The following is a 12,211-nucleotide window of genomic DNA, read 5'->3' on the forward strand; positions in this document are numbered from 1 at the left end:
CCAGCAACCAGCTGCTTTACCTACGCCCCCCTGCTCCACCAATGGGCTGTGCAGTACCTCCCCCTGCTATCTCCCCCCTCCACCTCCGAGCCTTCCTTCAGGTCTCACCATTACCAGCAGTGAGCTGTTAAGGCGGGGTGGGCTCACCGTGGGGTTTCCTCTGCTTCCAGTCCTCCCTTGGCTATTCCTGCTGGTTGCCAGCAGCACAAGACCATCCAGCATCTCTCTACTCTCCTGTGCCCCCCTACCTGCTGTGAAAGCACTGAGTCCCTTTCAAAAGGTTGGATCCAGCTAAGCTCTGGGTGTATCAGCCCAGTGGGGAAAGGAAGTCCTTTCTCGAGAAGCTGACCAAATGCTTCACTGATGCTACTTCGAATCAAACACATTGAGATACAAGTACATAGACAATATTCATAACTTCAAATACAAAAATGATACACACATACAAAGAGCATAATCATAACCAGCAAATTACAACCTTCTCATAGACACCTTACTTGACCTCCTTAGTCAAGATTTGGTGCAACTATAGGACCTTGGTTGCAACAATGATCTATACGGTCACCATTCGCGTCAATAGCGTCACATCATGATCTGACCCTGAGGAAAGGTTCGGGTTCTACTGGAGGGATGGAGGCAGCTTTGGGGCTTGTGCCCGCCCCTCAACGAGAGGAAGTGGCTCCTTGACCCTGAAGGCCAGGGGAGCGGAAAGGCGTCGTCTCTACTCGGCAGCGCCCTGAGACTGGAAGTTCAGAGGGCAGGGGCCGGGAGGCATGCAAGCAGAGCAGCGACCGTGGAACCACTGCCTGGTCCCAGCTCTGGATGCCCCGGTCTCATTCCAGGCACATTTGGATATGACTGTGTAACCGTTTTTTGCTGGGTGCGAAATCGCATCTCCTCCAGCCCCCTGCTGTTATCCCTGCTACAGGTAACTAGTTGACTCTGCATTCCTAAAGACAGGCGCCCCTCGGAAGCCTCGTCACCAAAGGCCTCTCCCACTGCTCTCTGCAGCAAAACGTGGCGTATCTCGGGTGAGGACGCTCCATTCATCAGCCCTGCCTGACTTAGAATCCAGCAGCTCGTTTCATGGCTGCAAAGATCTCAGTTGTAAATGCACGTGCCGCCGCTCTGTCTTCCCTTGCTCTGTTTGCAGCAGGCGATCGGGACCAGGGAGCACTCGGAGAGGGAGCCAGGCTTGTAAAGTTCAGGCCGCAAACGGGAGTGGGGCGAGAGGGAGAGAAGCGCTGAAAAACCATCAGGAAGAGCGGAAAGTGAGTCACGGCCAGCAAAGCCGAGAGGAAGACGGAGCAGGGTGGATCTGTGTCCTGGAATGTTGGAGGCACCAGAAACCCAACCCCCCAAACCGCCACTGCAGCGCAAGCTGCCTCCACAACATGTGCCTGGAATCCAGCGTCCCCACCCCTGCTTTTTCCTTAAGAACCCCTCGGGTGGGAGCTGAGCGGAAGGTCTGTTTCCTGCCCAGCTCCCCCTAGTCCCACCTGCTTCTCTTCCCATTGGGCGTCTGCCCCAGCCACAGGAAAGAAGCCCTTGTGTGCGAGCAGCCTCGGGCGGTGCAGCTTGCAGCTTCCTGCAGCCCCATTCCCTTTTTATGGTTCCGTTCAGGAAATCGCGGCCTCCTGGCCAAAATTTGGTTTGAGACCCACCTCCTTGGGCTCTTTCCTGCCCCCTTTCCATGGGGCTTGCATCCCAGAATTTAAAGGAGGAGGTTTAACCACATGAGCAGGGCAGATTCAGCCAGGTTGAAAGCTTTATTCACCCCTCTGCGCACACCAAAAACCCTTGGCCGTTAAGGTCTGAGTAGCTCAGATCTGGGTGGCTGTCACGTCACGATGCACCCTGTGTGCATGAGAGGAAAAGGTGCCCACGTGGTCTGTGCAACGCCTTGTGTCTGCTGGCTTCGTGCACGTGAATATGCCTCCGTCTAGTGACCTGACTGGGAGACTTCAGTGATGTACTTGCACAGTGGAGTCCCCGCTTTAGCCCAAGTGGCGGTTTTGATGCTGAAGGTCTCAGTCCTGAAAACCTGTATCAGCCTATCTGTCTGTGGCTATGCTGTTTTACTTACCTGCCCACCAACTGTCCTAGGCCTTCCGGTGTTGGGCACAAGTAGGGTTGGTCGGGAATTTTTGGCCAAAAGGTTGTTTTTTTTCCCATTGGAAAATGCCAATCAATTGAAACCAGAACTTTGCATGGCAGGGAATTGTTTGGACAACAATTTTGTCAGGAAGGTTTCTTCCAATCCAGGGTGGAATTTCTGGACAAAACAAGAGAGCCGGGACTGGAGCCTCGGGGTTTCCATATGCCAAGTGAGCGCCCTGAAACGAGGGAGCCGGAACTGGAACTTTGGGGCTCCCATATCCCGAGCGAGTGCCCTCGTCACCCGGATATTCGCCGTTCTGGGATGCCTCGCTTGCTCTCTTTCCATGACAGATTGCCAAAGCTCTCTGGTTCCTCCCAATGGGGAATGAGAACAGATTTTGAAACCTCAACATTTTCCACGGAATGGAATTCTTGTTTCCCAGCCAGCCCCGGTTACAAGAAGCCGGACGGGGTTTTTAGCTCAGGCCTGGCTGAACCAGTTCTGCCTGCGACGGAGTCTCCCCGATGTTGCTGTGAAGCCGCAAGCTGAGCAATAGGTCCAGCCAATTCCCCCCGGCCAATATAAGTCCTTATGTCTCCTGGATGGTCATTCCCTGACCAGGAAAGACCTTAAGATGGACCATCACTGCTGCAGGGTCACTGGCTCACACTGCCAAATGAGTTGGAGTTCCAGCTCCTTGCAAAGATCGGGGTGAAGGAGAATTCTTCTGAATGTTTCGTTTCTGTGGTGCTGTTTTCCCACCTTCATGCCCCACCAGCATGATGAGTTATTAGGCCACTGGAGCATATGGCTGCTACAGCAGGTACGAGCGCCCCAAAGCTTCGAAAACAGACGTTGTCCCGTTATTTATAAACCATGCTTTGGTCATGACACAAAGCTGCGCTTTCATCCGTGTCGGAGCAAATGCAGCTGACTAAAGAGAGAAGGCAGAGGGGAAACAGAGGGAAGGAATATTGGAGGGGCACGTTCGTAAAAAAAAATAAACAAATCAACCTAAGCAAGTAAATTAAAATCGAATAAACTAGTTCCGTTTCCCCACTGAACTTCCTAATTCTCTCCTCAGAACTGGCTCCTAGGAGGATGTTCAAATGTATAATCAACCAGAAGCAGCCCCTAATCCTATAGCGGCAGCGGTGTGTAGTGGGTAGAGCACTAGAGTAGGAATAGGGAAGCTTAGGTTCTATTTCTGGCTCTTCCAGAGACCTTGGGTGAACCACTTCCTTTCTCTGTGCCTCCGTTTCCCCACACCTCCTATCTTATCTATTTAGATTGTAAGCTCTTTGGGGCAAGGACTCTGTCTCACTGTGTGTTTGTACAGCCCCTAGCACACCTGGGCCCCGACCTCAATCTCCGAGTGCTCTGGGAATACAAATCATATTTCTTCCTTGGATCAATTCGGTCTTTGGCTGCCCACATGCAGCTCCCACAAGATGGCACTTCTCTTTCCTGACTAACCCCTACTGACGGGCTTAGGCTCAGTCTGTGCAGAGCAACTGTGTTGACTTCTTTTTCCCGGCACTGAGGGAAGCGCCATTGTTCCGGGAGGTGCTGGCCTGGGCTACAGGGAAAAGGTATGCCGTTGAGGTCCTTGGAACAGGTACAGGCTGGGTTCGGTCAGCTAAGATCCTTGCTGCTGAGTGGCTTCCATTTTTCCCTTTCTATTTCCAGTTCCCTTTTCAGTTATTAATGTAACTTGGAGACTTAAAAGGGCTTGTCTACACAGAGATACTCAGGCAAGTTAATCCGAATTAACTAAAGGTGTGAATTTAAAGTGGCTTAGTGAAACCACATTAAACCCCTATGTGGACAGTCCTTCAGAATTAAGGCGGTTTAGCTCCCTAAAACTGGGGACGTGAGAGGTGCCGGTAGGAGTAATGCACCCAAGTCCCACTGAAACTCAAGGCCCTTAGGGCACCTAACTGTCATTGGCTCGGGATTTTTAAAGGCCGTGTTTCCCACGGTTGGCTCATTTTGGCCTTGGATTTTGTTGGCCCAGCTTGCGATGCCTTGAGCCTGATGCTTAAGAGGGAACGGAGTTGTGAGTGCTCTGAAAAATAGACCCCAGGCATCTCAAGGGGGGGAACCCCAAATAAGAGGTCACCCTTGAAAATGTTGGCCTGTCCCACTTGGCAGCCATTCTGATGCCCTGCTCCTATTCGTTAGTATCTTCCTTGTGAGGCTAAATGTTCGTCGTTATAACTATTTTAGTTATTAGCGTGGTCCTGATTTGCTTTAGGACCTGTCCTTTCCCATGCTGAATAATATATTAGTCTCTTGCCTCTCAATTGCTGGGCAGGATTTCAAGGGACAGGGCTGTGGCATTGCTGGAAGCACTTGTCTCGGTGCTTTAGTCTTGTATTTTTTGTTCTTCAGTCCAAACGGAATAGAAGACTAATTAGGTGGAGTGAAGTCCTTGAAATGAAAGCTGAGAGGCTGGGGGTTACAATGGGCATTTTTCTTAATTATATCAAATGGTCAAAACGCCAGATGAGCATTTGGCTAATGTAAAACTTATTGTTTCTCATTTCCGAGAGCCACAAGGACACTGTGAAACCAGCCTCTCCCAGCAAATCAAACTGAGAGCCGCAGTCTCATCTGGCCCGGAGTCTCGTTTTCTTCTCTTAGCAACTGGTTCCTTTTAACCCCTGTGTTCTGAGCTAGAATTAGCTAAGGGGGAGGTAGGGTAGCCGCATCTGTAAGGCATTTTACCAGGACAGGCACAGTCCAATTCCACCGCTCCACAATCACCCGCAATCTCTGGCTCCTCCCACGATCCACAGCTCCGCCCTCTCCTGGAGTAGCAGGATGTTTCTGCTCAAATGAAAACAACAAAAAACGGTTGCTATTTAGACTGCCATTGTTACGCTTCAGAGTCAACGGCCACCCCTGAAATGAACAGGGGCAACTTGCACTCCTCCCTTGACTGTTGTTTCAAGCAATGCAACTGTGGGAAGGAAAACATGGCAATAGCCCCGTTTGGATGGTTTTCTTCATGACTATTGAGCCAGATTCTGATTCCCATTTATGTTGATGTGAATCGGCAGCAGCAGCTGCACTGAAGTAACCAGTAAGCAAATTGTAAGCAAATACAAAATCTAGGCTTGGTTGGTTTGTTTGTTTATAATGGAAAACTAATTTCTGTAGAGACAGATGGGCCCATCTAGGTGCTGGTATGGCATATGACCGAGTGTAGGCTCAGCCTCACCCCCGAGGGCAGTGGCAGCTGGGCTTAGTAATGAATACAGGATACAGGAATGTGAGATTTGACAGACTGGATCAGATCCGAGGCCCATCTAGCCCAGTATCCTGTCTCTGATTGTAATCGGTACCAGCTGCTTCAGAGGAAGGTGGAAGAACCCTGCAGTAGCAGATGTGGGATAATCTGCCTTCCACATCGGGTCTCATGCTGATCTCTAATAGAGGATTGGTTTCAGCCCTGACACATGAAGGTTAATATCCCTTCCAAAAAAATGTGTTGAACTTACTTCTATCTCTGATTAGTCTTTCTATCCATATAAATTTCCCTTCCCTTTCTGAATCTTGTCCCCAGCCGCCGTTTGCCAGAAGCTGGGAATGGACGACGGGGGTTGGATCATTTGATGATTCCCTGTTCTGTTTATCCCCCCTGAAGCACCTGGCATTGGCCACAGTTGGAAGACAGGATACTGGGCTAGATGGACCATTGGTCTGAGCCAGTGTGGCCGTTCTTGTGTTCTAAGCTCTTGGCCTCAACAACTTCTAAGAGCAACGAGTTCTGCAGTTTAATCAGATGTTGTGTGAAAAAGTATTTGCTCTTATGAGGTTTAAATTCTCCAACCTTTTAATTTCATCCAGTGCCCCCTTTTTTTCTCGTGTTATGAGACAAGGAGAACAGATGTTCCCAATCTAGGCAATGTTGCCTAGTGGGTAAAGCACTGGACCTGGGACTCAAGAGAATTGGCTTCTACTCCAGCCTCTGCCACTGGCCTGCTGAGTAGCCTTGGTCAAATCATTTAATCTCTGTGCCTGATTCCCCAGCTGTAAAATGAGGAGGAGGAGGACGCGCTTTGTGATCTGTGAATGAACAGTACTACATAGGAGCTGGGGATTATGATTACCGGCTCTAGACTGTTCATTATATTATGTCCCCTCTCATTCGGATCCACTCTAAGGTAAACAATCCCAATCTTTTCCATCTCTCTTTGGATGAGAGTTTTTTCCGGGCCCTTGATCATGATTGTTTCCCGTTTCTAAACCCTCTGTAGGACAGCAATAGCCACAGTATCCGGGTGAGGCTCATCACTACTTTTATGTTACGTTTTTGGCCGTGGTGTTGTAGCCCTGTTCGTCCCAGTAGATGAAAGAGCCAAGGCGGGCGAGGTCATGTCTCTTTTGTTGGTGGAAGGTACAAAACTTCTGAGCTTTTCGGAGCTTTTCCTCAGGTCAGGACTCAGAAGAAGAGCTCTGGGAAGCTTGCGAGCTTGTCACTTCCGCCAATAGGAGTTGGTCCAATGAAAGAGATTCCCTCACCCACCTACTTTATATAAAGCCATTATAGTCTCTTCTACCTACTTTATGTAAAGGCATCACAGAATCCTCCCCCCTTCTATTCCTTATGCAACCTAACATCTGAGCTTTTGATGTTGTTTTTCAAACCACAGCTGCGCATTGCACGGAGGTCTCCATTGAGCTGTTTATAATGATACCCAGGTTCCTTTCCAGAGTGGAGTCAGTTAATTTAGATTCCTCTAAGGTGTCACAGTAGTTCCATGGAGCATTATTTGGCACTTACTGACACTGCATTGCAGTTGCCATCCTGTTGCCCGTTACCCTCGTTTGGTTAGGGCTCTCTGAAGTTCCTCGCAGCCCTCTCTGGTCCTGATTAAGCTAAATAACATTTCACCATCTGCAAACGTGGCTGCCTCGCTGCTTACCCACCTTTCCAGATCATTAATAAAGACAGTAAACTTGTGTTTTTTTCCAAAGCCCTGTCATCCGAACCCCTTTCTTCTGCCCGTGCTCGGGGAGCAGGAAAGGATTCAGATAATGCAGGGATTCGGATAATAGAGCAGAAACTCCCGCCTCCAGGGTGACCACCCTGCTGCTGATTGGCTCCTGGAACAACATAGGGAGCCCTCTGCAGCCTGAGTGAGTGGGGCCATTGCACAGAACAGCTTAGCCCCGTCCTGCTTCGGTTTCTTTAGCTCTCCCCTATGGGCCTAGTGACTTACTGCTTTTTAAGTGATGGATTCGCTTCCTCTTCTGCCACTCGACTTCCAAAATTATCTCTTTTTTTTTTTTTATGACCAGGGAAGAGCAAATCCAGGGTAGGGATCTCCAAAGCCGCCTCGACCAAGTAGCGAAAACCGACACACATAAACCATTGAGCTTCTCAGCAATGTCCTTATCTTCCTTAATTGCTCTCATTAGCCACTGATATCCAGCGGCCGCACTGGTTCTTTCGGTAGTAGAGCTCCCCCGGAGGAAATGGTCGGTGGCCCCAGTTTCTCCGAGGATGTCTGCACTGCAATCAGGAGGTGTAATTTGCAGCGGGTGGAGGTGTGTCCGAGCTCGCTTGGATCGAGTTAGCTCACTAATATGCGCCGAGTAGCTATGGTGGCCCGGGCTAGCTGCCCAGGTACGTAGCCACCGTCCCAGGCAGGACTGTGTTCAAGCAGCTGGCCCATACCGGCTCCACCCATGCCACCGAGGTTCCGCTGCTATTTTTAGGGTCATCAAAGCGTGGCCGGTACGCCTACATGTGCTGCAATCCCTCAGACTTCTTACAGTGTGGCACATTGTATATTTCAGTCCCAAATCTCCTTCCCACCCCCCACGACATATTGGGGAAATAATAAACCTGTTATTGTCCGAAGAGGGAAGCATGCTGAATGTGGCCATCGCTGTATTTAAACCTATTTGTCAGTGATTTACTTATAATGATCCGTAGGATTCCTAATATTTTAGTTAATAACCTGAGCAATTTCCACCACCCCCCACCCCCCCCAAGAAGTTCCATCCTCCTGGAATATGTTTTGTGTCTCCTGTTTCTGCAAAACTGAGTGGCGTCGTGCTCCACGAGAGAGAACCAGCAGGGCTGGGCTGGGTCCCTTCCGCTGGTACTGAGTTACTCTGTGCATCACAGTATTCGCTGCCTTTTAGTTCCCTTTAAAAATATGTTTGCACTCGTTCCATTTTTTTGCTGCCCCCTGACGTCTGCCATCCGCTATTCGCCTTGTGATGAGATTCTGCCTGCTGATACTTCCTCTGCTTCAGTTCATAACCGCTGGGTCCTGTGTTTTATGCAAGCTTAAATAACCCACCAGCTCCTACTCTTTCTATTCCCTTCACAATCTTTGCCCTGCCACCAGGTTCCCCCTTTAATATTTTTCCAAAGGATACAGACCTACTTTCTTCCAGCCTTTCTACTTAAGTTCCCCAAGTCCCTGAGTCATTCTGTTTGTTCCCTGCTGCATCATTACCCATCTCTGTAATGTCCTTTCTCATATTTAAGTGATCAAATCTGGGCACAGCTCTCCAGATGTGCCCTTACCATTCAATCCCTTAGATCATATTAGAAACATTTCCTGCAACATGTGCTCAGTATTTTCTATTTACGCCTCACAGGCCTGATTCCCCGCCCTGTCACACCAGTGATTTCCGGTCGGTGGTCGAAGGAGGCCCCTTAGCACTTTGTTTTATTGAAGTTTTTTTTTTTAATTTATTGGGCCACAGAGCTTGGGAGCTCTCAGTATCCCAGCATCTTGATCTACCCCTTTAGGACGCTCTCCTGCCTCACCCTCCATCAGGGAGCGTGGGCTAATAAGTAGCACGGGGGGCTTGGGAAGTGAAGCTGCTCAGTTCTTTTGTCTCTGCTACTGATTTGCTGAATGACCTTGGGCGAGTCACTTCCTCCCCTTCTCTCTGCCTCAACTTCCCTGGTTGTAAAGTGGGCGTAATGATACTGCCTCAGATGACAGTAGCTACATGTTATCGCCTCTTCTTGGGCATGAGAGTTCTCTCTGTTTTTCTACAGACCACAGTTTGAGGCTTAAGTTAGAAGGCATCCCGGGCCTTTGAGGGTTTGTCTACACTGCAGGGTAAGCCTGGGGTTTGAACTCAGACTCAAGCCCCCCCTCCGCCAATCAGGCTACACACACATCATGTTAATCAGGGTCCCAGGACCACATGGGGATGGAGGGTCCATTCCTGAACCAGGCCGGCACCAAGGGCTTTGCGGTGTAGACAGCCCCTCTAGACTCGTGCTCTGGGAATCCTCCAGAAGTATCCCACAATCCCCCAGGCTGACTTTTTGTGTCCTCTGGACAGTCAAGTTTTGCCACACTGCCCCACAAACAAAGGGCTAGAGCGGCCACACAGTGGGAGGACACTAGGAAGTCTGGGGTATGGGAGGTCGGACGCGGGCCTGCACAATACAGTGTAGATGCTGGAGCCTTAGGTTGGCCAGCTCGTGTTCTACTCACCCTGGGCTCCCGCTGCAGTGTAGGCAGACCCGGAGGCTGCATGTTACATCTACCCTTCACTCTGAGGGGGGTGATGCCAAAAAATAGTGTAGCCATGGCAGCAGGAAGGGCGAGCCACCCCGACTGTGTGCCTGTCCAAGACGCAAGGCACGTACCCAGGCTGCGATTCCCTCCCACTGCTGCTACTCTCTGTTTGAACAACACTCCCAGCTGGAAGTGGAGATACACTCTTAGAGTGTGAGTGTCTCCGTCAGCTGCTTAGTCCAGCGAGAATAAGAGCCCACAGCAGAGAGAGAAAGTCCTTTAGCTCAGGTGGTAGGAGCTTGCTCTGCTCCTCCGTATTCACTGGCTGTGGAGGTGGCCGCAGGGGACCCCTCCATAGAATATTAGGGTTGGAAGAGACCGATCTAGTCCAACCCCCTGCTCCAAGCAGGACCAACGCCAACTAGGAGAGAGGTGTCGGTGTTGGTTGATTAGAAGGTGGCAGGGTTGCCGATTTTGGTTGGACTTATTCCTGGAGGGTTCATCGCATGACATCATCTTTAAATAAAGGTGAATCTTTAATTTCTGGAGACTTCCAGGACAATCCTGGAGGGTTGGCCACCCTAGAAGGGATGCCCTGAACAATGAAGTGAAACCTCCAGCTTGGTTTCTCAAATCAAGCCATCTGTCCCCTTCCCCGGCAGCCTCCTCCCAGCGGTGCTGTGTAGATATCTGGCATCACTTCATGATACTCTTCTTCCACAGTCCTGGGCTTGAACCAGCCACAGCTTGCGTGCTTGGGACTCTGGGCTAGACCGGGGGTCGGCATCGCCTTTTTACTGAGACAGATTTTTGAGGGCAAATGGCTTTTTTGAGCAGAATGAAAACTTACCTGGAAAACGTTCCCAGGGGTAGAAACTTTCTGGTTTTTCACCGGTAATAAAATCTTAGGTTTTGATTAAAAAGGAAACATTGGGGGAAACCATTTGATTTATCAGTTCAGTTTTTAGTAAATATTTTTGGGTTTAAGTATCGGGGGGTAGCCGTGTTAGTCTGAATCCACAAAAACAACAAGGAGTCCGGTGGCACCTTAAAGACTAACCGATTTATTTGGACATAAGCTTTCGTGGGTAAAAAAACCTCACTTCTTCAGATGCCACATGAGAAGTGGGTTTTTTACCCAAATAAATCGGTTAGTCTTTAAGGTGCCACTGGACTCCACATTATTTTTGGGCTTGTCTTTTCAAAAACCTTTTTGGTTTAAAAATAATGTTTTTGAACCCACTTTTTTTCTTTCCATTTTTAGTGAAACTGGAAAATTTCACCTTTTTTTTAATAAACAAAATTTTCAAAATTTCCTACAAGAAATACTGGAACTCTTCCAACTGTTCTCATTGGGGCTCACTGCTGAATGGGTTCCTAGTGGCCCCTAGAAACCAATCCCCCCTGGGAAATGGGGGAACCCTCTGGTAATTGTCCACTGTTCTTACCTCTCTCTCTAGGCCTTCGCACAAGAGATTATGCAAACTACTACCAAGGCATGTGGGACTGCAGCAGCAATCAGCCAGATGAGCTGTCTTTCCAGCGTGGGGATATCATCTACATCCTGAGCAAGGTAGGGGACAGTTATACCACTCCGAAGCTAGGAGGATTCATGGCCTCTGAGCTTAATGGGCCAGATGTGGAAATCGCATCGGTGTCTAGGTGTTTACATGCCCCTTCCTCGGCACTGCAATATCTGAATGCCCGTTAGCAACAGCAGGAAGACAGCATGAGCAGCGATGTGAAATGATTGCAGCCCAGCTTTCTCCTGTGCCTTGTAGCCTGGAGAATGAGTCATGGAAGGACTTGGTCTGACACCTGGAAGGGAGCCCAGGTTCTTGCTGGCTGGTAGCACAAAGAGAGATTGATGTGTCCAGGTTTCTGTACTGGCTCGGGGCGCTGTGACTTGCTAAGAGCTTTTGGGACTGAATCCAGGATAGATTCAGACCCGGATGGTGCTTCCTGGCCAACCGTATTCTGCAATACTCTGAGAAAGCAGGAGGGTGGGCATGCATAGTAATAATCCTTTGCCCTTCTGTAGTGCCTCCTGTCTGCACATTGCAGACACGAGTGAATTAAACCTCACAGTCCCCCTCTGAAGTAGGTCAGTATCATCATCCCCATTTCACAGGTGGGGAAACTGAGGCACGGAGCATGGCCGTTTCCTCGACAAGTCAGTAGCACGTCGGGGGAAGGGAACCCAGGAGTCCTGGCTCAGAGTCCCGTGCGCTAATCACAGGACAACTTTCCCTCCCACGGCTGGGAGGAGAGCCCAGTTTTGACTCCCCGCTCCTCCCCCGTTTGGCTCGTACTGTTCTGTAATGCTTCCTCCCCTGTCCTAGGCATAAGTGCCTGGTATTTAAAATGCCCCCAGGCAAGATGTTTCTCCATAATGGAGTCTGTGTGTGGTAGTGCTCTAGAATTGCAGGGGTAATTGAGTTGCTCAGCCAGGTGTGACCAGGCCTTTCTTTGTCAGGCGCATGCAGGTAAATAAATTAACTGTGTGCACTGTGCTGAACGTGCCCGTGGGGGAAGGGGGACGGAGTCAGGATTCTCAGCCAGGCTCCTGTCTAAGGCGGGGAGCAGGGTTGTAAGCGACCTC

The 12,211-nt window shown here is 49.8% G+C and overlaps 1 protein-coding gene across 3 annotated transcripts in view; it reads left to right on the forward strand.

Moving 5' to 3' along the window:
- Window positions 1-12,211, forward strand: part of SKAP1 (src kinase associated phosphoprotein 1) — a 228,351-nt gene that overhangs the window by 198,294 nt on the left and 17,846 nt on the right. For all 3 annotated transcript variants that reach the window (XM_039516237.1, XM_039516236.1, XM_039516238.1), the window contains one exon: window positions 11,070-11,182. In XM_039516237.1, the coding sequence (XP_039372171.1) occupies window positions 11,070-11,182 (113 nt within the window). The remainder of the gene's footprint in view (window positions 1-11,069; window positions 11,183-12,211) is intronic.

This window comes from Mauremys reevesii, linkage group 27 (genome assembly GCF_016161935.1).
Source record: "Mauremys reevesii isolate NIE-2019 linkage group 27, ASM1616193v1, whole genome shotgun sequence".
Lineage (NCBI taxonomy): Eukaryota > Metazoa > Chordata > Testudines > Geoemydidae > Mauremys > Mauremys reevesii.